This window comes from Giraffa tippelskirchi, chromosome 4 (assembly GCF_054371585.1).
Source record: "Giraffa tippelskirchi isolate mGirTip1 chromosome 4, T2T-mGirTip1v1.2.pri, whole genome shotgun sequence".
Classification (NCBI taxonomy): Eukaryota; Metazoa; Chordata; class Mammalia; order Artiodactyla; family Giraffidae; genus Giraffa; species Giraffa tippelskirchi.
Genome location: NC_137278.1, coordinates 12,034,884 through 12,062,212, shown reverse-complemented (window position 1 = coordinate 12,062,212; position 27,329 = coordinate 12,034,884). Strand labels below are relative to the sequence as shown.

At 41.3% G+C, this 27,329-nt stretch overlaps 1 protein-coding gene across 3 annotated transcripts in view; it reads right to left on the bottom strand.

Annotated features, from left to right (window-relative positions):
- DENND1A (DENN domain containing 1A) overlaps nt 1-27,329 on the bottom strand; it is a 537,858-nt gene that overhangs the window by 209,622 nt on the left and 300,907 nt on the right. For all 3 annotated transcript variants that reach the window (XM_081588650.1, XM_081588651.1, XM_081588652.1), the window contains 2 exons: nt 25,373-25,473; nt 3,868-3,913 (listed from right to left, as the gene is read on the bottom strand). In XM_081588650.1, coding sequence (XP_081444776.1) covers nt 3,868-3,913; nt 25,373-25,473 — 147 coding nt within the window. The remainder of the gene's footprint in view (nt 1-3,867; nt 3,914-25,372; nt 25,474-27,329) is intronic.

Sequence of the window (27,329 nt, the reverse complement as noted above, 5' to 3'; positions counted from 1 at the left end):
GTGTAATCTGGCCGCATTTTGTTATTTCCTAGCCAGCTAACAGGATCATTCTCTCCAAGAAGAAACTAGGTCTATGCCAATATCCTTGGCTATCCTGCTAACTTACCACCAGCCTCAAATTAGTGTGTTTGCTTAAATGAGAGAAAGGATATAAAAAGGCAGTGGAGGGATAAGAATGGGGATCAGCTATAAACTTGTCACTTTAGAAGGAAGGTGGACTCTTCTAGGTGACTATGTTACCAGTTAGCAAACAGGGCACCCTGTAAGAGCGTGAAGGCTAGAATTATATCTTCTCCCCAAATAACCTTTTTTCAAATGAGAACACTAGGTTATAATTTATATTTCTTTTTGTGCAACAAATTTGAGTGTCATAAAAATGGTTAAAAAGTCTTCCTATGGTAGCTTTTTCTAAACTTTTATGAACATCTGCCACATTCATTTGAAGTTTAAAAAATTCTGGCACATATGCAAAGGCATAATAAGGTGCCTATAGCTTTCAAGAAAAAATAACAAGACAGTAAAAAATAAGCCTTTGCTGAATTGCCAGTAAGAAAACTAGTGTGCGAGAGGAGATGGGCCCTGCCTAGCTCCTTCCTGAAAGAGCTTGCCTTTGGGCCCAGGTACACGCTCCACCCCAAGCATTATAGCCCACAGTTCTTGGAAGAAGTCTCAGGGAAGCATCTCTCTCATTTGAAGGTATAATAGAACCAGATCAGTGTGATCAAAAAGCACGACTAGAGCATTCCGAGTCCAAACTGAAATCCAGGGGAGATCAGGAGACTACATCTCTTGACTTGGGGTTCACAGCTGCCTCACACATGCAGGCAATGCTGTTTTCTTTGGAGAGTGTTTCAGCTGGCTTCAAGAGTGGGGCAACTACTATTTCGGTTTTTCTTTCAGTTCTGACCACATATCAGTACAGTATAGCAAACTCCTCCCTAATTTAAATCAACAGGGCTAAGATTTATCTTGGCCAGTGCTTCCCAAACCTTCTCATTTAAAACCCTTCAAAAGCTGAGGAGAGTGAACTTGGAACCATTCACCTAAGTGAAAAACTCTGTCTCAAGTTTTAGCTCCAAAATTATGCATGTTGTACACTGCATGTTTTATTACAAAAAAAAAAAAACCACCTTGTTTTCAATTACTACAATCATATAAAAAGTAAAAAAAAACCAAAAAACTCGATTCCCTCTATCTTTAAGTACAATTATGGTGCTGGGTTCCCTGAAAACAGCAATGTCTTTTGGAGGGCTCTAAGTGTGTCCTGAATTCCAGGTTTCCATGCACTTACTCCATCCTTCTTTTCAGAAAGCACCTCTTGGGCATCCTGCTGGGTACTGAGGACACCACAGTGAACAAAGCATAGTCCTTGTTCCCAAAGAGCCCCTGCTCCTAGGGATGATGGAGAGGACAGGGAAGCCAACAGCTGTCATCCTGGGCAAGAGATACAGTAAGCAAAGACAACAGTCAAATGGGAGGACTGCCTCAAACAGCTGGGGAAGAGGAAGCTTAGCAGTGCAAGGGTGCAAGGATGTGGGTGTGTTAGGGACCAGTTAGAGCCCAGGCTAACAGGAGACAGCGAGTGGACAGAAGTCTTGACAGCAGCAGGGAGACTGAGCAGAACCCAGGGGTGGGGCAGAAGAGACTGGAAGGCAGGCTACTGAGCTCAGAGTGACCAGGTAGAGGGCAACCCCTAAATGTTTGAACCAGGGATTGAATTTCATACTCATCTTCATACCTCTATGACCTAGCAAAATGTTTGGAACACAGAGGCCTTGATTTAGATTTCTGAATGAAAAATAAGGCTTTGCAAAAATCTAAAAAAGCAAAGTAAAACGTCTACAAAGGCAGTGAGAAAGGAACAGAGGGAGAGACATGTCAGAGACTATGACTGTGTAGAAAGAATAAGAAGCGGACACTCAGCCATGCTCAGTGCATCCCCTTGTGACTTTTCAGCCAGTGGTGCCATTCATAGGGACCAGGAACAGTGGAAGGGGAATGAAGTAACTCGATGGGTGTGAATGTACAGATAATAAGGGGTTTGGGGAAGACTGAATTTGAGACATCGATAGTACATCTCGGTGACCTTCAATTGGGACTTGCAACTCTGGGCTGTAAGTTCAGAGAGAGGCATGTCAGTGTTAGAATCACAGCTGGGAGTCACTGATATCACCTTGGTAGCAAAAGCAAAAAGCCTTTAAAAAGATGGCCAGAGGGTATATAGAGAAGAAAAGCAAGCCAAGACTGGAAACCTGGACAATGCTCAAGGTAAAGGACCATGAAAAGCAGTCGGAAAAAATCCGTGCTGCAACAGTCTGGAAGGCAGAAGAGGCAGGAAAGAGCTGTGGATGCTGATAGACCAAATGGTCTTTAGATTAGTGTTTCCAACTGTACAACAATTGGCACAAAAGGTCTATTAGCAAGTATTCACTTTCAATTTTTCACACAGGAGCTTTGAATACACCCCTAAACTTGACAAACAAAGGTAAAACACAGAAGAAATCTCTTCAATCTGATCTAAATACACCATCCAAGATAGTCCATAAACTGTGTACTGTATGTGTTCAGGGCTGGGTGATGACAAGGAGGAACTGTTAACAGAATGTAGGAGCCACATGGCCGTCCTGTCAAATTAGAAATTTGAGCAGATTTCTGTGGTCTATTTTGATCAAGATTCTCAATGTCAAACAAACAGGTTTTTCGATAACCAACTTGTTTCATTTTTGTAAGCACAATAGCACAGTGTGCAACAGTGAAGAAGCAGGTGGTCCTCGTCGACGTGAAATGAAGGGAACAGAAGAGAAGTAGCACTTCCTTTAAGACATGCAAAGCATCATCACAGACGGACATGGCTTTAGCTTTTCCCTCTGAGAGCTTATCTCCTGTGCAAAACAGGCAAGTCCCCTGCCTCCTGTCCTATTTTGCTCTAGTGCAAATTCAGCTCTCTCCCGAGGAGGGAAAAGCTTAGGGTTCATGTCTACAAACCAGCAACACTGACAAAAGCACAGAAAAGTCCTTTAAAAGAATTGCTATCTACTCAGTACAGCCATGCAGAAAGCAATCTGTCCTTAGATTCATAGCTTTGACCAAGCATTTCTACTTTAGGGGTTCTATGCTAAGGAAGTAAGTCAAGATGCAGATTAAGCCTTATGCATAAAGATGTTCACTGAAATGCTATTTATAATAGTGAAAAATTATAAACAGCATAAGTGTCCAACAGTAACAGGAAAATGGCTAAGCTGTGGCATATTCAAACAGTTGGAAGGACAGGTAGCAAATTAAAAATTATTACTGAGAGTAGACAAAAACGCAGAAATCCCCATGCCATAATATTAATGAAATAAAGACATAAAATTCTATACCATATCAACTGAGTACATTTAAACAAAATATATATTCACAGAATAAAGACAAGGACAAAGCATAATAAAATGCTAACATGAATCTGGAATAATGATACCATGGATAATTTTAATTTTCCTCTTTATACTTCTATAAATTTTCTATACCACATTTTCAAAAGAGAAAAATCTAATATAGTTGCAGTGATTTATAATAAACATCATTTTGAAATGTAATCATTTTCCTTCCCTCATTCAAACCCTTAAAGAACCCTTTCCTTCTGCCTCTTTGAACTTCACTCCCTCACCCATGAAAACTGACAATCTCCAAACAAAGTGGAAAAACACTGGAAACAAGAGCCCAGTGGAAAGGGTCTAAGCTGAATGCCCAGCTCTGTGCCTGAGGTGTTGCTCTGACACACTCCCATGTGTCACGCCGTGAATCCAGAGACTGCATCTTCTCCACTGCCATGAAGCAAACAAAACCGCAAGTAGAGAGATCCAGGGAGGAGAGAAGTCAACTTACCTCCATTAAACTTAAATGGATTCCTATGAGGTAGGGCATGGGAGCACTGTGAAGAGAAAGAGACACACAGCTGCTTTAATGTCTGTTGCTTCTGACAGAAAATTAGAGATGGTTCACTATTTGGAGAAAAACTGTTTTAATAAACGTATGCACAGTTACATTTCCTTTCACAACAAAAATCCTAATATGACATTTTGTTCCCAAGCCTAGAAACTTAGGAAGAATTTCAAAATGCAGGCAGCCTTAGAAGCAGTATGAGTGGCAGGGAGAGCACTGACCTTGGCGTTAGTCCCTAAATAGCAGGCGTGTGACTGCATAGCCTCAGTTGCCGTATCTTTAAAATGGCATTTCGGAATCTAACTGCCAGCCTGCTATCAGAATGAGAAAATATACATCGAGTGACTAGTACGGTTCCTGGTACAAATGGGAACCACTGTTGCCATGATTACAACAGAAAAAGCAATTAACAATGTCAGATGGAGGGCATAATGTGCTTCAAAGAGGAATGATTTTTTTATTTGCTATTTCCTTCTGCCATCAAAAAAAAGTGATCTGTCTATTCTGACTGGACAGAGTATATCACAGCCAGTAAGCATCTCCAACCCAACTGCACACATGCCATCCGATGATACTGTAATTCAAAAAACCTTTTCAAAGTGCTTCATTCCCAGAGCAATGGGTTCCCTTAGTTAGTGACTGAGCAGGAGGTGAGAACCCAGCTCCAAGGGCTTTAAAACCTGGGCATCGTGGATTCATTTCCCTTGGTTTCAGGTGCACACACATATACATTATCATTATGTTGCTAGTTACCAATGATAAATGGGGTAAACATTATACAAGGAACTTCAAATTCAACTTTCTTAATTCACACAACAACCTCACAAGGTAGGTATTATGCCCATTTCACAGAGGAGGGAGTAGGCCCAGAGCGCTTAAATCACTTGATGCTTTCGAACTGTGGTGCTGGACAGTAAGGAGATCAAACCAGTCAATACGAAAGGAAATCAACCCTGAATATTCATTGGAAGGACTGGTGCTAAAGCTGAAGCTCCAATTCTTTAGCCACTTGATGTGAAGAACCGACTCATTGGAAAAGACCCTGATGCTGGGAAAGATTGAAGGCAGGAGGAGAAGGGGGTGACAGAGGATCAGACGGTTGGATGGTGTCATTGACTCAATGGACATGAGTTTGAGCAAACTCAGGGAGATAGTGAAGGACAGCAAAGCTTGGCGTGGTGCAGTTCATGGGGTCGCAAAGAGTCAGACACGACTGCGTGACTGAGCAACAACAATGCCACAAAACAAGTGGCAATCCTAGGATTTGACTCCAAAGCTTCTTCCTCTATGGCACTTTGATTTTGTAATACTGGACTGAAAATTCCCAATCCCACCTCCCACACAGTGTTTTTCCTGGGAGTAGTGGAGGGAGTAGAGATGAAGGGAGAGATTGACAACTTTTCCATCTATCTCTCCAACATGTGATACATCCTGGGAAAGGTACAAAGGATATTTTATGAGACCAGTGGAAAGATACCTGCCTCAGTCTGAGGTGACCAGGTACCTTTCCTTCAGGGCAGCTGGTGGCATGGAAGCGGACCTAGGAAGGTGGCTTTCTTGGGGATAGGGTAGGGAAACAAGGAGTGAGTGGTAAGAAATGAAAAAAGGGGAGGTTTTCTTTTCACTGAATGCTAAGGAGTTTAGGCTTTATCCTGAAAGCAATGGATAGGCAACCAAGGTTTTTTAAACATCAGATGTGCATTTTAAAATTGCTCAAACATTTAAAAATAAGAAAGAGCACAATTCCCTCATTACCATTCAACAAATAAAATTCTTCAAGCAAAAATCCTTCTCCAGAATATAAAATGTTCTCCTTACTACAGATCTCAGCAGTAATATATCTTGGGAGCCTGTAAAACAGACTTGAATATTAGCAGCACAGTTTGGGAACTATTCTTTTAGAAGACTTTTGTATTTGATAATAGCCAAAGAAAGAATTGGACACGCAACTGCAGTGAAAGTGGAGTTGTCTTTTCTTTCCTTTTTTCTTCTTCTTCTCTCCTTTAAAAAAAAAAAAAAGGTATCTGCTGTGCACATTCAGCTTCCCTTCACTTCTAGGGGCAAGGAAATGCCCTATGATATTTTTTTCCCTTAAACTGTAAACCATTAGTTTAGCTGTCAGCTACACAAATGCTCAAACTTCCCAGTGTGCCTGGCTCTACTGTCCAAGCTTTCTCTAGTGTACACTGAAATGAATGTGTTTCTAATTAAGTAGCTTCAGGAACACGACAGCTTCAATGTCAAAAATACAAAGTCTGAACCCTGGCAGGAAGTCTTAAGACTGCAAATGTCTCATCGAGTGGAACCTTGCCTAATGTAATCAAAGGAAGCAGGAAGAGTACAGAATTCCAGAAAAAAATGGCCACTTATTAATGTGTCCAGAAGCACAGCCAAACACATAGAAGGGGGAAAAACTCAAATCCATAATATTTAACCAAATCTCATAAACTTCCCCAGCTCCCACCAGCACTGTCATGCAAGTGACAAATGACCCTAAGTTTTGATTAGAATTTCAGAACTGAAATTCCAAACAAATGAGCTAATGTATAGAAAAATACATTCAAACAACTCAGAGAAAGGTAAAAATAAATATCCACAGAAATTTATAATTTGACTATAGGCTCTTACCTGAAAAAAAATTTTTTTTTCTAGAATTTTAAATAGGTGTTAATGCCATGTCTCTTTGTCTTGCAATAAAAACCAATGAAAGAGAGGAAAAAGGAGTCTTAGAAGTGAAGGCAGATGTAGAAAGAGACAAAGTGAGACTCACTCTTCAGGTACCATTCAGTTCAGTCGCTCAGTCGTGTCCAACTCCTTGCGATCCCATGAATCGCAGCACGCCAGGCCTCCCTGTCCATCACCAACTCCTGGAGTTTACCCAAACCCATGTCCATCGAGTTGGTGATGCCATCCAGCCATGTCATCCTCTGTCATCCCCTTCTCCTCCTGCCCCCAATCCTTCCCAGCCCATGGAAAAGAAATGCAAAAAAGCAAAATGGCTGTCTGAAGAGGCCTTACAAATAGCTGGGAAAAGAAGAGAAGCAAAAAGCAAAGGAGAATAGGAAAGATATTCCCATTTGAATGCAGAGTTCCAGAGAATAGCAAGGAGAGATAAGAAAGCCTTCCTCAGCGATCAATGCAAAGAAATAGAAGAAAATAATAGAATGGGAAAGACTAGAGATCTCTTCAAGAAAATGAGAGATACCAAGGGAACATTTCATGCAAAGATGGGCTCGATAAAGGGCAGAAATGGTATAGACCTAACAGAAGCAGAAGATATTAAGAAGAGGTGGCAAGAATACACAGAAGAACTGTACAAAAAAGATCTTCACGACCCAGATAATCACGATGGTGTGATCACTCACCTAGAGCCAGACATCCTGGAATGTGAAGTCAAGTGGGCCTTAGGAAGCATCACTACGAACAAAGCTAGTGGAGGTGATGGAATTCCAGTTGAGCTATTTCAAATCCTGAAAGATGATGCTGTGAAAGTGCTGTACTCAATATGCCAGCAGATCTGGAAAACTCAGCAGTGGCCACAGGACTGGAAAAGGTCAGTTTTCATTCCAATCCCAAAGAAAGGCAATGCCAAAGAATGCTCAAACTACCGCACAATTGCACTCATCTCAGGTACCATTAGGTAGGTATGTTTTTTAAGCCCAATAATTTTGCAAAGAGTAATTATGGCTTATCATAGAAATGTAGTTTCTTAGCCAACTTAGGGCTGAAATAGCTCTGTATTTAGAAAATATTTTAAAACACAATTTATTCTGAAATAACAGCACGCCATGTTTTGTATGAATGCAAATTTGGACAAATAACCTTTTACATTGTCATCATTTGCTTACATAGCCTCAAATGCATCCATGAACCTACTGCACTTTTGCTCTGGAAATATACTGGTTACAAATTTCAAGTGGGGAGAGAGAGAGAGGGGAAAAAAAAGAAAACCAGAGACTCCTTAAGATCTTAAAGTAGCAAGTATGTAACTGGGTAATTCTACCTGCATTCTGAAAACAACTTCTAGTCTCAATAACACCTCAATAGTTATGGCAGTTACTGACTTCTGTTTTTTTGTTGTTGTTGTAAAGAGAATGGAAATACTCACCCATGATCAAGTTATTATAATTACTTTTATTTTTGCATTATTCTCCTCCAATATTAACACTAACATTTTAAAATATCTTTGAAATTACAGAGTGCATATATTTTATTGCTTTCTCATTGGCTGTATTAACATTTCCCATATTATACCACAAACTTTTTAATTGTTTTAAAGACTATATACAAGTATAGATGTCCCTTAATTTACTGAACTCTATTGCTAGAGTTAGACATTAAGTCACTTCCATCTTTTCACTATAAATAACATCACAATGAAAATGAACAATCTCATGTGCACGAATTTTCAAACATGGAATTACCAAGTCGAAGGGCAGAACTGTTTTAACATCTTTTGTTGTATTTTGGCAAAGTGTCTTTAAAAGGGCAGTACCAAGCCCAGTGAAAATCTTTCAGGATTACTGCAATGATTAGAGAGAACCCATGAAACGCCTAGCCCAGGAACACCACATGGTAGACTTAGTAAGTTATCATGTCCAAGTGGTTTCTCGTTACAGCCTGAGTGGACATGGTTGATAACCACTGGACTCATTCTCTTAGAGCCCAAGGATTCCTGTTCTTACCCTGGTTCTGAAGGATACCTGACAAAATGCTGGTGAGGACAGTTGAGACTCTGTGATGAGCATGAGGTGCTTGACATGCATCATCTCTACACATGAGTTTCTGATTCCAACATGATCTCTTGTCACCTGTCTACTTATTAAGTTCAGTCAGGTTGCTTGTCTCCGGAGAAGGCAATGGCAACCCACTCCAGTACTCTTGCCTGGAAAATTCCATGGATGGAGGAACCTGGTAGGCTGCAGTCCATGGGGTCGCTAAGAGTTGGACACAACTGAGTGACTTCACTTTCACTTTTCACTTTCATGCATTGGAGAAGGAAATGGCAACCCACTCCAGTGTTCTTGCCTGGAGAATCCCAGGGACAGGGGAGGCTGGTGGGCTGCCGTCTATGGGGTCGCACCGAGTCGGACACGACTGAAGTGACTTAGCAGCAGCAGCAGGTTGCTTATCATTTTCTTTGGAGGGCAACCTTTAACCTTGATTTTATGTACCACCCAAAATGCAAAAACCACCAAGTAATGATTTGCAGGGATGTTTTTACATACATATCTATGTATACATATAAACACATATGAATACATGCACATATGTGTGTATAAAACTAGTGATACTAGTCATAGAATGGAAATATTTTGGGGGCCAGTTATCATTTGGCTTTAGTCTTAGGTTCTTTGGGTTGTTTGAGGGCAGATGATGTAGGAAGCTTTAGCTTATGAGCTTTATTTATTGCTGGAGAATATTGTGAGGCTGCTAGATATGTGGTAGACAAATGTTAGTTTTATAAAATGACATCTACATATGATTTGCCTGGTAGGCATGTATTTTGTGTAACTTCTCTGGTGGCTCAGATGGTAAAGTGTCTGCCTAAAATGTGGGAGACCCGGGTTCAGTCCCTGGGTCAGGAAGATCTCCTGGAGAAGGAAATGGCAACCCACTCCAATATTCTTGTCTGGAAAATCCCATGGTCAGAGAAGCCTGGTGGGCTACAGTCCATGGGGTTGCAAAGAGTCGGACACGACGGAGCGACTTCACTTTCAATCTATGATTCATTATTTGCTTATCACATATAGTGACAAATTTTCAAAACCATTCATTACTATTTCTTAAAAAGAAAATATAGCAAAAAACTTGGTTAAGCTAGTTCTAAAAAATTTCATATTCAGAACCTGACTCATCTGGATCATCTTCTGATTCAGAGTCATCAATGCCCATGTTTTCTCGAAGGGTATCTCAGAAACAAAACATAATACTTTTTCTAGATGCTATCTATCTTCTTTTGTTAGCTCCCAGAAAGAACTTGCTTGTTGATTATCAAGAAAATATCAATGCATGTGTCTGTTTCACCAATAGCACATGAACACCATGCTTCTATGCTCTGGTGCCTTTCAGTATTCACACTGACTTTACATTTCCATGTTGAATCTGATTGAGATTTGAAAGACATTTTAAATGGAAATTTGACACCACACATGCAGAACCAACAATGCACATAATTAAAGGGGTGATAATATTAAGAGCTGGGTTTCCCTGGTGGCTCCATGATAAAGAAACTGCTTGCCAATGCAGGAGATACAGGTTCGATCCCTGGGTAGGGAGGATCCCCTGGAGAAGGAAACAGTAACCCACCCCATTGTTCTTGCCTGGGAAACCCATGGAGAGAGGACCTGGTGGGTTATAGTCTATGGGGTCACGGAGAGTCAGACATGACTTAGTGTCAACAATAACAACAATGTTAACAGCTATGACCAACTTCATGCATAGACGGGCTATCACAACTGTGTCACAACTGTCTGATGGATGACAGCAATTGTGGGATGCCACTGTACACCTCTGAGTTTTGGGACAGGGTGTATCTGCCCTAGGCCTTTGTTCTTTGGGAATTATGACATTGCCTGATTTCATCAGTCGGTGTCACCCTGGAAGAGTAAAAGCTATTCTTTCTTCCTTCTCTCCTGCAAAGCAGAGGAGTTATATCGCTAGTGTCAAAGGCAGGGACAAAGTAATGACCTTTACCTGAAAGGTGTTTACTTTGAATCCTCTTAAGGGGAAAAGAAACTAATATCAATTGAGTTACTATAAATCAGCTGCTTTTATGCATCACTTCTACACAATTCTCAAGGCAACTCTGCAAGGTATCACTACTATCCACATTTTCAGATGGAGAAACAGGTTTGGAAAGGTGAAGTAAGTTGCCCCCAGGGTCACAGAGCTAGTAAGCAGTGAAGCTGAAATTCAAGGTCAGGGCTGTTGGACTGAAAGCCTAAACTGTCTCACAGCACATACTCAGTACTAAAGCCAAAAGAAGAGGAGTGCTGGAAAACCGAGGGGGCTGTTCACCCAGTCCTCTCACCAACTCCAGGCCTGCAATGCAGAGCACTGTTCTTAGAGGTAAATCCGGTAGCATGAGCTCCTTCCCAGCAATGGACAGGCATGGACATGGATACTGCAGACTTATTAATGATCCTGTAGTCCCCGTTCATCATTATTGCACTTTCTCAATTTGCTAATTCCTTTCCCCCAGATAACCAGGGCCCTCTTAATTATGTTCCCCTGAGGAGAGTGGCTACTAACTGGAAAAGAGTCAGGTGAAATAAAGGAACACTGGCTGCCCAAAAACATAAAATGCAGCTTCCTGAGACAAAGAGGGAGGGGAGGAGAGATGAGATGTGGAAGGAGGTAGGACGGCCTCCACCCCTACGTGAGCAACACCTCTTTGACCTCAGTAAGGATATAGCTTAGAGCTCCCAGGGGTTTGGAAGATCCACTCTTCTTCTTGCATATTAATACATAGTAAGCTCTACAATGTACACATCACAGCCCCCACCTTGCCTCTTAGAGGCATATCACCTTTCACCCAAATACCCATATCTGCAAAGGGATCCCACCAGTCTTTCCTCAGTTCACTGTCTTTAAAGAAAGGAAAACCCTGGTCCTATACATTTGATTTTTTCTTCCTTCCTTACTCCCTCCCACCTGAAAAGAAACGAAAGTATAAACATAGTTTGTCTTGCAGTTTAAAATTCTGCTTTGAAATAACGAGGCCCAGCATTGTTAGAGAGGTTAAAGGACAACAGAATGGGGAAAGGAAAGCGAACAAAAACCATACAATATACCTTATTGGATAACACAAATAATTCTAGTTTTCGTCTTCCTAAGAGTGACCAGAGAGATGGGCCACAGGCTAATACAATGGCCAGAGTTACACAGGGAGCCAAGAGCACATGGTGTTTATGGTACACTTGCCTCGGTCAGCACTAGGCTAAGGGCGTGACAGGCATTTTCTCATTGGATCCTCAGGACAATGGTACAAGGTAAGTACTGTCATCACCACCAACTATACAAATGAAGAAACAAAGGCTGGGAAGCTAAACAATTCAGTGAGGTCACACAGCTAGTAAATGGAGGCCCTGAGACTAGAACCCAAACCTGTCATACTGAGTCAGAGCAAGCTCACTGCTCCCCTAGGAGCTCAGCATGTGCCTGGCTATGGAAGAAGAGCAGAAGGAGGTTCGGAGGTTTTTTCCTAACCTGTTCCCTGGGGGCCTGCCAGCAGCTGTGCAAAGTCTCGGGCCCCTCCACATTCTGTTCAAGACCCTGGCCAGCCCCCTCACCACAGGAACCCTAACCTGCCTCTGGGCTGAGCCACACATGTCTCTGTGGGCCCCGCCCTGTGTCCTCCAAGTCCTACTGAACCCTGCGGTCTGCTAAACATCCCTTCCCAGATCACCCCAAGGTTGATAACACCTCCCTCCCTCTTCAGGGGATTTTGTCTGGGTCACCCATTTGGCATAAAGCACATGCTAATTCATATGGTTACTCCAGACTGTCAGTCACTGAGAACCAAACTCTGTTTCCCATTCCCCAGAGTCCATGATGGGGCCATGAGAAGAGCAGGAGGAATAAAGAGGCGGGGATGTGCTGGGTGCTCACCAAACACCAAGGGTTGTGTGGGGGCCCTTATCTCATTTAATCCTCAAATAATCCAATTTATACCATCCATCTTATAGATGAAAAAAGGGATCCTCAGAAACTTGCCCATGGTCACAGTTAATGGTGATTCCAGCCCCAATCCTCCTACTTTAAAGTTTCTTATACTACTCATGATTTACTTTTTTTTAATACCATTATGTTACACTTAGGAAAAAAATGGGCATTTGACAGTTATAGCTGAAAAATAAAATAGCAAGTGGACATTTTGTAGCCAGGATAAAAATACATTTGCCAAATAGCTTAAGTGAACTGATATGCTTTCTTGTTCTAAACAGAATTTCAGGTAATTTATAGGAATATGTTTAGTACAGCAGCAAAATAGGAAAAAAAAAAAAATAGAGGCAAAGGGAAAAAACATAAGCTGGGGTGAGGTGAGTACTTCAGCATGTGCTGTAAGGTTTTGCATACCTGCTAGGATGGCCACAAATTTGGCTCTGGGTCCTCCAACTGCCAACCCAAAGAGGGAAACAGGATTATCACATGATTCGCAGTGTCCACAGAGAAAAATAAACTAGTCACCTAGGAGCTTCAACTTTAAAAAGGCAACTGAGGAGGAGTAAGAGAGAAAACTAACATCTTATGGTGCCTTTAGCAAGTGTGCAGTGTTTTCCATATCCTGGGCAGTCAGTCAGACAATATTACTATGTGTCAGGCACCACACTGGACAGGGGATAGAGAGGAGAAAAAATAGTTCTGAACTCTACCTATTTAGAGCTTACAGTCAACAGCAGACAGCAAATAGGCATATTCTTGTAGGCGTGTAGGCTGCTGTGAGGAGAGTTACAAGGTGCCTCAGGGGTAGACCTACGATGACTTCATCTCATCCCCACAGCAATCTTGAAAGTCTGATCTCCATAATTCACAGAGGAGCCTACAGGCTGCCAGAGGTTAAGTGACTTGACAAAGGTCACAGCTGGTGAGAGGCAGAAAATATGACTTGAAAGGTGGAAGGGGTGCAAAATGCCATTAGTTAATCGAGATTTTCTTAGGGAAAAAAGTATTTAACTTCTTGCCTGGCTTTCAAGAGGCCCTCCCTGATTTATGAGCAGTAGCACAGGATGAAGGTCCATGTGAGGATAGGAGCAATCTTAGATTAGGAGGCAGTACAGACTGCTGAGCTGCCATCCGCAGTTTCAGTGGCCAGAGCATGGGGCTCACAGCAATGGAGGAGCTGGGTGCACAGTGCTGGGCTCTGGGGATGGTCTGCTAATGAGAGACATATGTGTATCTGAGCTGACCGTGAAGCGGGGAAGGGAGGACAATGTCCTCCTGAGAGTGGCTCTGTGGCTTTCTGGGGTAACCTTGGGGCTTGTGAAAGAGCTGCAAGCCACCAAACCCAACTGAAACAAACACAAGAGTTACAAAGATAACGACTGGATGGAAACCCAGAAAGGTCAACATCAAAGCCTAGAGTAGTTTGCCCTTTTATGCCTCCTCAGTCTACCGGAAGGAGACAGACTAGGGAAATCAGGAAGGGCTCCATGGCTAAGACCACTGCAGCAGGAGAAGTTAATCACAGAGGAAAGGTCAGGAGACGGGGCTCTCTATTGCCCCCAGAGAGTTCAATGAGAACCATAAGAGCCAGAGCCAGGTCACAAAAGAAGTCTCCGGTTTGAGCCACCAGGGGCCCGTGAAACCCTCATAGAAATGCAGGAATGAATGATGCACAGAAGAAATGAGAAGAGAAAAGGAGGCTTTGGATAAATAAAGCAAGAGAAATTAGCTCCCCAAAATAGTGTAAAAGTTGAAAATGCAAGAGGTAATGAGGGAAAGAAAATCTCTGTTTTTCTAGGACTAAGATACGTCACATGTCAAGATGCATAGTGTCCAATTATCTTCTCAGCCTAGCCTCTCAGTCTTTCAAATATTCACATGAAAGACAAACCCACATTTGTTGTGAGGTTACTCTGAGCTGAGCACTGAACTGCTGCTTTGTGTCTTCTCCTCGTGAAAGAGGCAGGAACACATCCCCAAATCCCCACTGTGAAGGAAACTCCTCCAGAACTGAAGCTTCTCTGAAGATGACGTTACATGGCCTGTGGCTCCTGCTCTACTGGTGACCACGGACATATGTAGAATGTCTTTGCTGCAGAGGCCACTGCACTGTGTCTTAGAAGTTTCAGAGTTTTCTAAGTGTTGGATTCAAGATAGTCTCCAGGTCAGAGAGGAGTGAAGAATTATCTATCAGATGTGTCACAAGAAATGGAAAACCAGGCCAAGACAAGCACAGGTCAGACCCACCTGTGTCCCATGGAGATCATGCAGAAATTAGGGCAAAGGAGGCAGACTGTTGCCCCTCACCACATCAGGCAGCAGAAAGAGGACTGGGAAGTGGGACTAGCAGGGTGGGTTCAGATACTCAGATGTAGATGCAGCAGCAAAGGAGGTGGAGGGCCATGGGGCAGTGGGCTGCAATCACGAGTGTGCCCCAAGGAGAGGGTCAGTTCAGTTGCTCAGTTGTATCTGACTCTTTACAACCCCACGGACTGCATGCAGCACACCAGACTTCCCTGTCCATCACCAACTCCCAGAGTTTACTCAAACTCATGTCCATCGAGTCAGTCATGCCATCCAACTATCTCATTCTCTGTCATCCCCTTTTCCTCCTGCCTTCAATCTTTCCCAACATCAGGGTCTTTTCAAATGAGTCAGTTCTCCACATCAGGTGGCCAAAGTATTGGAGTTTCAGCTTCAACATCAGTCCTTCCAATGAATATTCAGGACTGATTTCATTTAGGATGGACTGGTTGGATCTCCTTGCAGTCCAAGGGACTCTCAAGAGTCTTCTCCAACATGACAGTTCAAAAGCATCAATTCTTTGGTACTCAGTTTTCTTTATAGTCCAACTCTCACATCCATACATGATGACTGGAAAAATCATAGCTTTGACTAGACAGACCTTTGTTGGTAATGTCTCTGCTTTTTTAATATGCTGTCTAGGTTGGTCATAGCTTTTCTTACAAGAAGCAAGTGTCTTTTAATTTCATGGCTGCAGTCACCATCCATCTGCAGTGATTTTGGAGCCCCCCAAAAAATGAAGTCTCTCACTGTTTCCATCGTTTCCCCATCTATTTGCCATGAGGTGATGGGACCGGATGCCATGATCTTAGTTTTCTGAATGTTGAGTTTTAAGTCAATTTTTTCACTCTCTTCTTTCCCTTTCATCAGGAAGCTCTTTAGTTCTTCTTCCCTTTCTGCCATAAGTGTGGTGTCATCTGCATATCTGAGGTTATTGATATTTATCCCAGCAATCTTGATTCCAGCTTGTGCTTCATCCAACCTGGCATTTCACATGATGTACTCTGCATATAAGTTAAATAAGCAGGGTGACAATATACAGCCTTGACATACTCCTTTCCCAATTTGAAACCAGTCTGTTATTCCATGTCCAGTTCTAACTGTTGCTTCTTGACCTGCATACAGATTTCTCAGGAGGCAGGTAAGGTGATCTGGTATTCCCATGCCTTGAAGAATTTTCCCCAGTCTGTTGTGATCCACACAGTCAAATACACTTTATTGGTGTAATCAATAAAGCAAAAGTAGATGTTTTTCTGGAACTCTCTTGCTTTTTAGATGATCCAGCGGATGTTGGCAATTTGATCTCTGGTTCCTCTGCCTTTTCTAAATCCAGCTTGAACATCTGGATTCAGACTTAAATTGAAGAAAGTAGGGAAAACCACTAGACCATTTTGGTATGACCTAAATCAAATCCCTTACAATTATATAGTGAAAGTGACAGATAGATTCAAGGAATTAGATTTGATAGACAGAGTGACTGAAGAACTATGGACAGAGGTTTGTGACATTATACAGGAGACAGGGATCAAGACCATCCCTAAGAAAAAGAAATGCAAAAAGGCAAAATGGTTGTCTGACAAGGCCTTACAAATCGCTGAGAAAAGAAAAGAAGCTAAAGTCAAGGAGAAAAGGAAAGATACACCCATTTGAATGCAGAGTTCTAGAGAATAGCAAGGAGAGATAAGAAAGCCTTCCTCAGTGAACAATGCAAAGAAATAGAGGAAAACAATAGAATGGGGAAGACTAGAGATATTTTCAAGAAAAGTAGAGATACCAAGGGAACATTTCATGCAAAGATGGGCACAATAAAGGACAGAAATGGTATGGACCTAACAGAAGCAGAAGATATTAAGAAGAGGTGGCAAGAATACACAGAAGAACTGTACAAAAAAGAGCTTTATAACTCAGATAACGACGATAGTGTGATCACTCACCTAGAGCCAGACATCCTGGAATGCGAAGTCAAGTGGGTCTTAGGAAGCATCACTACGAACAAAGCTAGTGGAGGTGATGGAATTCCAGTTGAGCTATTTCAAATCCTAAAAGATGATGTTGTGAAAGTCTTGTGTCGATATGCCAGCAGATCTGGAAAACTCAGCAGTGGCCACAGGACTGGAAAAGGTCAGTTTTCATTCCAATCCCAAAGAAAGGCAATGCCAAAGAATGTTCAAACTACTGCACAATTGCACTCATCTCACAAGCTAGCAAAGTAATGCTCAAAATTCTCCAAGCCAGGGTTCAACAGTACATGAACTGTGAACTTCTAGATGTCCAAGCTGGATTTAGAAAAGGCAGAGGAACCAGAGATCAGATTGCCAACATCCACTGGATCATCTAAAGAGAGGGTAGGCAAGCAAACAAACACCACCCCCAATGCAGAAAGGTCACTCCCATGGTAAAGGGATACTTTGCCTTCTCTAACCTTGCAAACTTCAGCATCCTAACAGGAATGTCAATGCTGAGGCCGGATGAGAGCTGTCATACACTGTACTAGCATCTGTGCCATCAGGGGCACTTTGGAGGGATCTGATTAAGGGGCTGATCCCAACCATCTACACAGACTACTCATTTTTACACAATATTTGGGGTTTTTTTTTGCTATGTATACCCCTGAAAGGTTAAAAATATCTTTTTTAACTAATAAGGATGAATTACATTACTAACAATTGTCACCCTGTTTATTTAACTTATATGCAGAGTACATCATGAGAAACGCTGGGCTGGAAGAAGCACAAACTGGAATCAAGATTGCCAGGAGAAATATCAATAACCTCAGATATGCAGATGACACCACCCTTATGGCAGAAAGTGAGGAGGAACTGAAGAGCCTCTTGATGAAAATGAAAGAGGAGAGTGAAAAATTTGGCTTAAGGACCAGAGCCAGGATTTGGACCCAGAGGTTTGACTTCCAAGTGTGAATTATTTTCTACTACTCGGCCTCTCTGCTCAGACCTCAAGGTCAAGTTCAGCCAAATTTTAACAAGGGATTTAGCCAGGAATCTATAATTTTACTTTGTTCAACCAACACACATTGTGAACTTTCTAACCATCAGGTCCAGGACAGACCCAACTTCCCTCCTTGTTTTGTCTGAAACTGAAATCCTGGTCCTTACCCTCTCTTACTCTTCCAGACAAGTTCTTGCTGCAGTAGTTGCTTGCTCTGAGCAATGGACCTGTCGTGGCCCCTTGATGCTTCTTAACTTAAAAAAGGAAACAAAGAAACAAAAACAAACTGTCCCAACTTTTGCCTGGACACTTGAGTTCTTTTGTGAAGTAGTATTTCCTCAGCTCCAGAACCATCTATAAGCCCCTGCCTTTCTATGCCCCGTGCTACAGACATAAAAGGCACTCAAATACTTGCTGCAAAATGGAAAAGACACAGTTTTTGCTTAGGTGTTAGAATCCAATCTTGATTGATTATATATTAAAGAATTTTGGTGATACTTGTCTATCTAATCCACTTTCATGCTACCTGGATTTGCGAACTTGCACTGGATTGTTGAATCATATATATATATATGTATGTGTGTGTGTGTGTGTGTGTACGCATGCACATGTACATATTAATATATATTGACTATAAATACATATCAATCTTAACAGAAATCAATGCAGAACACTCATCGGAAGGACTGATACTGAAGCTCCAATACTTCGGCTACCTGATGCAAAGAGCAGACTCATTGGAAAAGACCCTGATGCTGGGAAAGATCAAAGGCAAAAGGAGAAGAGGGCAGCTGAGGATGAGATGGTTGGACAACATCATCAATTCAATGGACATGAACTTGGACAAACTCCGAGAGATAGGACAGGGAGGTCTGGTGTGCTGCAGTCCATGGGGTTGCAGAGTTGGACATGACTTGGCGACTGAACAACAACATAAATACACACACACACATATATACACACACAAACACACACACATATATATAGTCAGTAATAACAAAAATAGTACCTACTCTTTATAGTCACTTGCTGTTTATCAGTGTGTGGGTGCTGTCACTTCAGTTGTGTCTGACTCTTTGCGACCCCATGGACTGTAGCCATCCAGGCTCCTCTATCATGGGATTCTCCAGGCAGGAAAACTGAAGTGGGTAGCCATTTCCTCCTCCAGAGGATCTTTCCCGCCCAGGGATCAAATTTGCATCTCATATCTCCTGCACTGGCAGGTGGGTTCTTTACCACTAATTACTATTCACATTTAACAGAAAACAGGCTTAGAGGTGTTCAGCAACCTCAAAACAGTAAATGGGGCAATCAGAACCAAAGCTGGAGTTTTCTGTTTCTACTATACCACACTTTGTTGATTTCTATCACTGACACCAAAAATATCAATAATTTCACTTTAGCATCAATTTATTCCCCATACAAAAATTTCATGGCACCAGTGAAGACAGAGATTAGAGTGGACCCAGCTCTAGTCATCCAGTTGTCGTTTCACAGCTGTGTCTGGACTGTTACCCTGTCAACCACATGGACTATGCACCCTGTAAAAAGGCATATTAAGACTGTATGCTAAAAATCCTAGATGGAACACATGATGCAGTATGGAGGGGGGTGATTCAGAACCCCACATATAGTACAGATAAAGAGTCTAGAACTAGTATGTCTCACAGAGAATCTAAGTGTGCCCACTCAGAGTGGAAGAATTAATTCCAGAGGCACCTAGAAATGCCAGAAAATACAATGTATTTTACAAAGTTGGATACAAAATCCAATCCTTAATTGTGCACATTTAACTTTTCAGTTCAATCATGCCCTCAAAGAAAATCAGGAGTTAGCTGCTAATTTGGCTCTTGGCCTGGCTGCCCTTTGGAGGAAATATGAACTGATCTGCTTTGGAAATATTTTATCTCATATTTGGAAATACGTTAACAGGTGTCCAGAATAACGCAAATGTACAATTCAATTTGAGAACTGATTTGGTCCTTATTTAGGACTACTTCTGAAGGACTAAGGGAAAAAAGGGAATTTACATGGGAAATACCATATGGCTTCTATTGGGACCTTTTATTAGCAACTGTGCCTGGTACAGAATAAGTGCTCTATAAATATTTGTTGAATGAATGAATAATAATGAATGATAACATTAGTCCACAATTATTAGCCAGTCATCAAAAAGCCTATGTAAAGAACTTTTTTCATAAAATCTTGGTGACAGGTATAGCTTATTCTCTAATTCTTTAAAGGATATTAGTAAGGAAAGCTTTAATATGAAGTGGCCTTGGATTTCAAGTGCAGGCTCTACCATTTCTTAGCTGTGTCATGGTGGGTAAATCGCTAAACTTCTCTGAGCTTCAGTTTCCTAATCTATACAATAGAGCTAATCTTGTGCTGTGCCATGCTAAGTCACTTCAGTCATGTCCGACTCCTTGCTGCCCTATGGGCTGTAGCCCACCAGACTCCTCTGTCCATGGGATTCTCCAGGCAAGAATACTGGAATGGGTTGCTATCTCCTACTCCAGGGAACCTTCCTGACCCAGGGGTCGAACCTGCATCTCTTACGTCTCCTGCACTGGCAGACAAGTTCTTTACCACTAGCACTACCTGGGAAGCCCCAATATTTACCTTACAGTTTGATTTTAAAGATCTGCAGTAATGTTTATAAAGAGCTTGACTTGCACACTGTACTCCATATATGGTGATTATTATTATGAAAGGGAATGCTCATTTTCATCAGCAAAGTTTATCCCTTTGTCCTCAAAATAGGAAGGTTCTTCCAATACTGGCCGAGGTCAGGACTGCCATCAGCCAAGGTAGGGAACATTCTCATTTTCACTTTCAAAATCAGAGAATGGCACAGCTCTAAAGTAGAAAGGAACCAGCAGCACATGTTTTTAAATATTCATAAGGGCTGGAAATGTCTTACTCCTTTCGTTTTCTCTGCCATCTGCTTTTGTTTCTTTTCTTTTCATTCTTATGCCACAGCTGCAAATGAAAACAACCATACAATAACCCAAGTTAAATAAAAAAAATCAAAATAAAAACAATCTGATGAATAAAAAGAGAAGATGAATTATAAAGTTTTTCCCTGAGCTCACAAGGCAGAAGAAACAAGAAAAACGTTTGATGTGAGTAAAACCTTCTGGAAACCCAAATCCATGTCCCATGTTTATAATAACCATAATAAGAGCAACCACCATTTACTAAATGGTCCCTATGTGCCACTTGATATCAGTATCTCTAATTTCTAAAGCCATTCTTCAAAGTAGGTAAATCAAACCCATTTTACAGAAAATGAAATGTCAAATCAGAGAGGTAAAATAGACTTTTAATAGTTACACAGCTATTAAGAGATGAAACAGATCTGAACTTGGGCCTCTCTGAATATAAAGCTCAGACACTTTTCTACCGCTCTCTCCAAAAATGGGAAGGAACGTGAAAAAAATTAATTTGGGAAATATTTAAGGCAGACTATTTGTATTAAATGGATTTTCTTCAGATAATTAAAATCTGTGATTAAAGTTAACTTAGATAATTGGTTGTTGTATTTGTGAATGTGCAATTAGTCTTCCACATAATTGCTGGGTTTCAGCATCATACTTTTCATGTATTCACTGCATCCCACAGCTTTGTTACACTGGCTTCTGTGTTACCAAAGGCCCACGTTACAGCTCTTGGGGTTTCTGGGTCCAAGGACTATGATCTATGATACCAATAGTAGGGTCTAGGTTCAACCCTGTTTTAGCATGTCTTTGTCCAGAAGTCAATGAACACCTTATCTTCAAGTGTAATGTAAAAAGCTCTTACAGCCTACACTGTTGTCCTGAAAACTTCTAGCAGCATGTACCTGAAGAAAAACTGGCAGCAGTGGTCCTCATGTGTTAATTACACTTGCGAAGTCTATTATGCATAGAAAGGGCACCTGCTGGCAGTGAAAATGACTAGAATCTGCCCTTCCTGTGCAGTGAGTAAATTGAGAGTTCATTTCTACAGGAGATAATAGTTTTCAGATTCCATTTTGTGTATCCCCTGCATGGGGACGTACTTAACATTTAAATCATCTGCAGAGGAACAAACCTCCTTCAAACTTATATGTTTCAGGCTCCTAGCACTTTACTTAAAATGCTGGTTATCCCTGCTGGCTCTTACCACCAAGGATTAAACTCAACAGTGGCGAAAATCACCAAGCACAATAGAATAAGGTTATTAGCATTGACTCAAATTTCACGACATTTGTAGTTTCTGACCAAAGCAGTGGTAGCAGGCTGAAGGTGATCAAATCAAGCCTTAAATAGAGGATCTGTTTTTTCTCTTGGGGTCTTTTATTTCATCATTCTTACATCTTGCAGTTAACAAACAGATACCAATCCCCACAGGCCTGTAATCATCCTATGGTCCAATGTCAAAAAGTTCTTTCATGAAAACAAAAGACCAGGAGAGAGACTGCGATCACACAAACAGAAACTGCCAATACGGAGCCTAATCACAAAACCCACTCAGGCTCTAAAAATTAACAAGCCTCAACTATGAGCTTTTAGAGTGAAAGTTTGGGGGTGACAAGGGCTTGGCAACCGTCCTTGCCAAGTCTTCCCTTCTCGGTTAGAGCTGCTGCACCATTGCTCTCGGTCAGGCTGATAAAAGTCCTTGAGAGGGTTAGAGTTTGAGAGGAAGCTGAAAAGAGGATTGTGGGTCAGCTTCCACAGGAAAAAGTGAAACAGCTAATAAATCCTCTAAGCAAACAAGAAAGGAGGGCTGGGACCTGAGATGGTGGCTGGAAGTAACAACTGGCCAGAATAAACATTGATTTTTTTTAAATGAAACTTTTCAATTACAGAACTATACTTTTTCATTGTTAGAAATATTTGAAAGTATGGAAAATAAAATAAAGATCATGCAGAATTCTTCTCTCTCCCCCACAACACAAATTACTGTTAACATTTTGGTGCCTTTCCTTCCAGATTTCTGCCTCTTTATATGTTTGTTTGTGTGTGTGTATCTAATTTTCGTGTTATATATATGCTGCTGCTGCTAAGTCGCTTCAGTTGTGTCCAACTCTGTGCGACCCCATAGACTGCAGCCCACCAGGCTCCGCCATCCCCGGGATTCTCCAGGCCAGAACACTGGAGTGGGTTGCCATTTCCTTCTCCAATGCATGAAAGTGAAAAGTCGCTCAGTCATGTCTGACTCTTAGCGACCCCATGGACTGCAGCCTACCAGGCTCCTTTGTCCATGGGATTTTCCAGGCAAGAGTACTGGAGTGGGTTGCCATTGCCTTTTCCAATATACATATATACATATATATATACACCTGTGTATATATATATACATTCAACATTCAGAAAATTAAGATCAAGGCATCTGGTCCCATCACTTCATGGCAAATAGATGGGGAAACAGCGGAAACAGTGGCAGATTTGATTTTTTGGGGCTCCAAAATCACTGCTGATGGTGACTGAAGCCATGAAATTAAAAGATGCTTACTCCTTGGAAGGAAGGTTATGACCAACCTAGATAGTATATTGAAAAGCAGAGACATTACTCTGCCAACAAAGGTCTGTCTAGTCAAGGTTATGGTTTTTCCAGTAGTCATGTATGGATGTGAGAGTTGGACGGTAAAGAAAGCTGAGAGCTGAAGAATTGATGCTTTTGAACTGTGGTGTTGGAGAAGACTCTTGAGAGTCCCTTGGACTGCAAGGAGATCCAACCAGTCCATCCTAAAGGAGATCAGTCCTGGGTGTTCATTGGAAGGACTGATTTTGAAGCTGAAACTCCAATACTTTGGCCACCTCATGCGAAGAGTTGACTCACTGGAAAAGACCCTAATGCTGGGAAGGATTGAGGGCAGGAGGAGAAGGGGATGACAGAGGATGAGATGGCTGGATGGCGTCACCGACTCGATGGACATGGGTTTGGGTAAACTCCAGGAGTTGGTGATGGACAGGGAAGCCTGGCGTGCTGCAATTCATGGGGTCGCAAAGAGTCGGACACGACTGACTGACTGAACTGAACTGATATATATACATACACATAATTTCTGTTTGTTTTTATAAAAATGGAGTAATGGTGACTGTAGCTATAAAATTAAAAGACGCTTGCTCCTTAGAAGGAAAGCTATGACAAACCTAGACAGAGTATTAAAAAGCAGAGATATCACTGTTGACAAAAGTCCCTACAGTCAAAGCTATGGTTTTTCCAGCAGTCATGTACGGCTGTGAGAGTTGAACCATAAAGAAAGTTGAGTGCCGAAGAACTGATGCTTTTGAATTGTGGTGCTGGAGAAGACTCTTGAGAGTCCCAGTCGATCTTTAAGAAATCAACCCTGAATATTCATTAGAAGGACTGATGCTGAAGTTCCAATACTTTGGCCACCTGATGCAAACAGCCAGCTCATCAGAAAAGATCCTGATGTTGAGAAAGACTGAGGGCAAAAGGAGAAGGGGGCAGCAGAGGATGAGATGGTTAGATAGCATCACTGACTTTATGAACATGAATCTGAGCAAGCTCCAGAAGACAGAGAAGGACAGGGAGCCTGGTGTGCTACAGTATGTGGGGTTACAAAGAGCTGGACACAATTTAGTGACTGAACAACAACAACATCTATTTTAGGGAAAGTTACTAAACCTTTTGTGGCCTTGGTTTACTGACCTGTGAAATGGAGCTAATAATACTTGTCTTACAGGGTTGCTGGAAGAATAAAATGAGATCACAGATGTAAAGAGATGGCCCAGTAAGTGGTGAGGGGACAGGCAGGAGGCACAGTAGAGATTCAACTGTGGCAACCATTGTTATCTCTGATGTTATTGATGGAGCATTTTCTTCTTCAATTTTGGGCCTCCGAGCTGCTGGTTTTAGACTAGATAACAATTTAGCAATCAAAACTTTCCAAGTAATGGAAAGTGAAAGCTGTACCATTAAAGAGGCAGAGGGACTACAATGACTTTCTCAGCTCCATCAATCCTTGCACACACAAGCCCCTTGGAGTTCCCACCTGAAGTATCAAGACACACAGCTAAGTCTCTTCCAGGAAGAACTCCAAATCAGCCTCCCTCCCTTCTTCAACTAAAACACATTTCACTCAATAGTGAAATTCCCCTCAAAAGAATTCCCCTCAAGAGTGTTTTGAAGCCTGGCTTGTACTCCCAAACCACAGCTGAGGGCAAGTCTTACAGAACGTGCCAGGGCACAGCTGAAACTTGAAGACCTTGGGGATCTCAATTGTTCTTGACACCAGTTTCCAATTTGTCTTAGGAAAAAAAAAAAAAAATCACACAACTATTTGGTGCTTTGGTTTCCCTACACCAAGGAAAGGGGAAGGTATTATCTACCCACTTGAACTCTCTAGAATGCCATGACATATATGAAAGCTGTTTGGAAACAAATGGGCCAGTGCAATCTGGTGATCTAAAACTCAGATCACTTTGAAGTTAGTATTTTTAATTTACAGTCACCAACCGCATTACAAGTTATTGACCTAAGATGCCTGGTCATTATCTGGAGAAGGAACAGCAGAGGACAGGGTGGGCAGAGGCCTTACCAGCAGTAGTCCAGCAGATGTGGAGGCAGGACAGGGATGTACACATGCTGCCAGAACATGGGGTAGAGCATCGCAGCAGACCCGTGGATGCAGGCAGTCAACTGTAACAGAGATTAAAGATTCAGAGCTAAACAGTTAAAGTTGGGAGACACTCATTTGAGTTCAACAATAAAATTAAATATATACTTATCAACATATTTAAAATAAGTTAACGCAATAACCCTAATTCAAACTTAATAAGAGCTTCATTTTCCAAAAAATGTATTTTTTTTCATGATTATAAAGCTAATATACAATGACAGCAGAAAATTTAGAAACTGGAGAAAAAGATTAAAGTCTTCACCATCTGAAGATAACTTAACATTTTGGTATATTATCCATGTATGTGTATGTGTGTGCTCAGTCATGTCTGACTCTTTGAGACCCCATGGACTGTAGCCTGCCAGGCTTTTCTGTCCATAGAATTTTCCAGGTAAGAATACTGGAGTGGGTTGTTATTTCCTATTCCAGGGAATCTTCCTGACCCAGGGATAGAACCTGCCTCTCTTGCATTGGCAGGCAGATTCTTTACTACTGCACCACCTGGGAAACCCATTACCTATATATGGACTTTTCTAATAAAATCAGGATTACTGTAAATACAGTGTTAACTTTCCCTTTAAGTTAATATTATTTGCTGGCATTTTCCCTAATCTTTAAGTATTCTTAGAAAACATCTTTTAATGCCACCCAATGAATTTCTCATATTATATTTAACCACTCTTCCATCATTAAGTTATATACTTGGATCAACTCAATAACTTTTATATATGGTTCCTACATGCAGAAGTTAAAGACAAAGGTTATAAATATTTCAAGGCACTTAACAAATATAAATATAATAAATGTATTCATATAATAAATAGACCAAGGATTGAGGCTCTTTGTACTCCCCCAGCCATGTGCTGGACTGCTGACCTCCCTGTACCTATCTTCACTTTATTTTTATTTCTCTGATCATGACTGAAGTTGAACATCTTATTATATATTTCTTAAGTAAATGATCTGTTCATGTTCTTAGTCTACTTTTTCTAAAGAGAATTTAGTATATTTTAATTGATTTAGAAGTAAATTCTGGATATGCAAAGGACAGTAATCTTTTGTAAGGGTTTTTGAAAATAATTTATCCTTATTTAATTTTCTTTGAATTTTTGGGTAAAGAGAAAGCTTAAATAATTACATGGGTAAATATTTCCCTTCATGATGGTTTCCACTGTTTTTATACTAAGTCCTCCAAATTCTTCCTCAGCATTTAACTCTTAAATCCATCTGGAATTAATTTAGGTTTAAAGGCTAAGGTGAGAATTTATTTTTTCCACAGAGTTAATCAACAGCTCCAAAACTGTTTACTAACATCCTTCCACTCCCTCTTTTTCTGGCTTGTCTCTATTTCATATTTCTTTTTTTTCTTAAGAGCTACATCTATGATACAGTCAGTATTTGATATAACAGAAAAATTAGGAAACAAAGATACAATGGAATAAAACTGCTACAAAATTCAATACAGTGAAAGAAGGAAAAGGCCAACACCTTTGGAGATAGGGCTATGAAGTGACAAAAGCCAACAACACATGTTTCTTTCTGTCTTTTTTCTTTAATGTTTCTTTGGTTTCTGGGAAGCCTGTTCCCATGAGGACTTTGCTTCTTTTGGAAGCTGTTAACCAGCCTTTGCTGACAGAAGGACATTTACGTGGCAAAAGAGTGACGCGGCAAGGCCCAGTTAAAAGAATCCCAGAGGTTAGTGTAACATGAACAGCTTTAAATTGGATATTCTGCTGATGGTTCACTGTTGTGAGAGCTGTGTATTAAACCCAAGGCTGCTACTTTTTTCCCCTCCTTTTTCCCTCTAGACCCTGTTCTTTAAATCAGGTACATGCCATGAACAGGAGCTCATCCAACAAGCTCTCAAAAGCAAGTC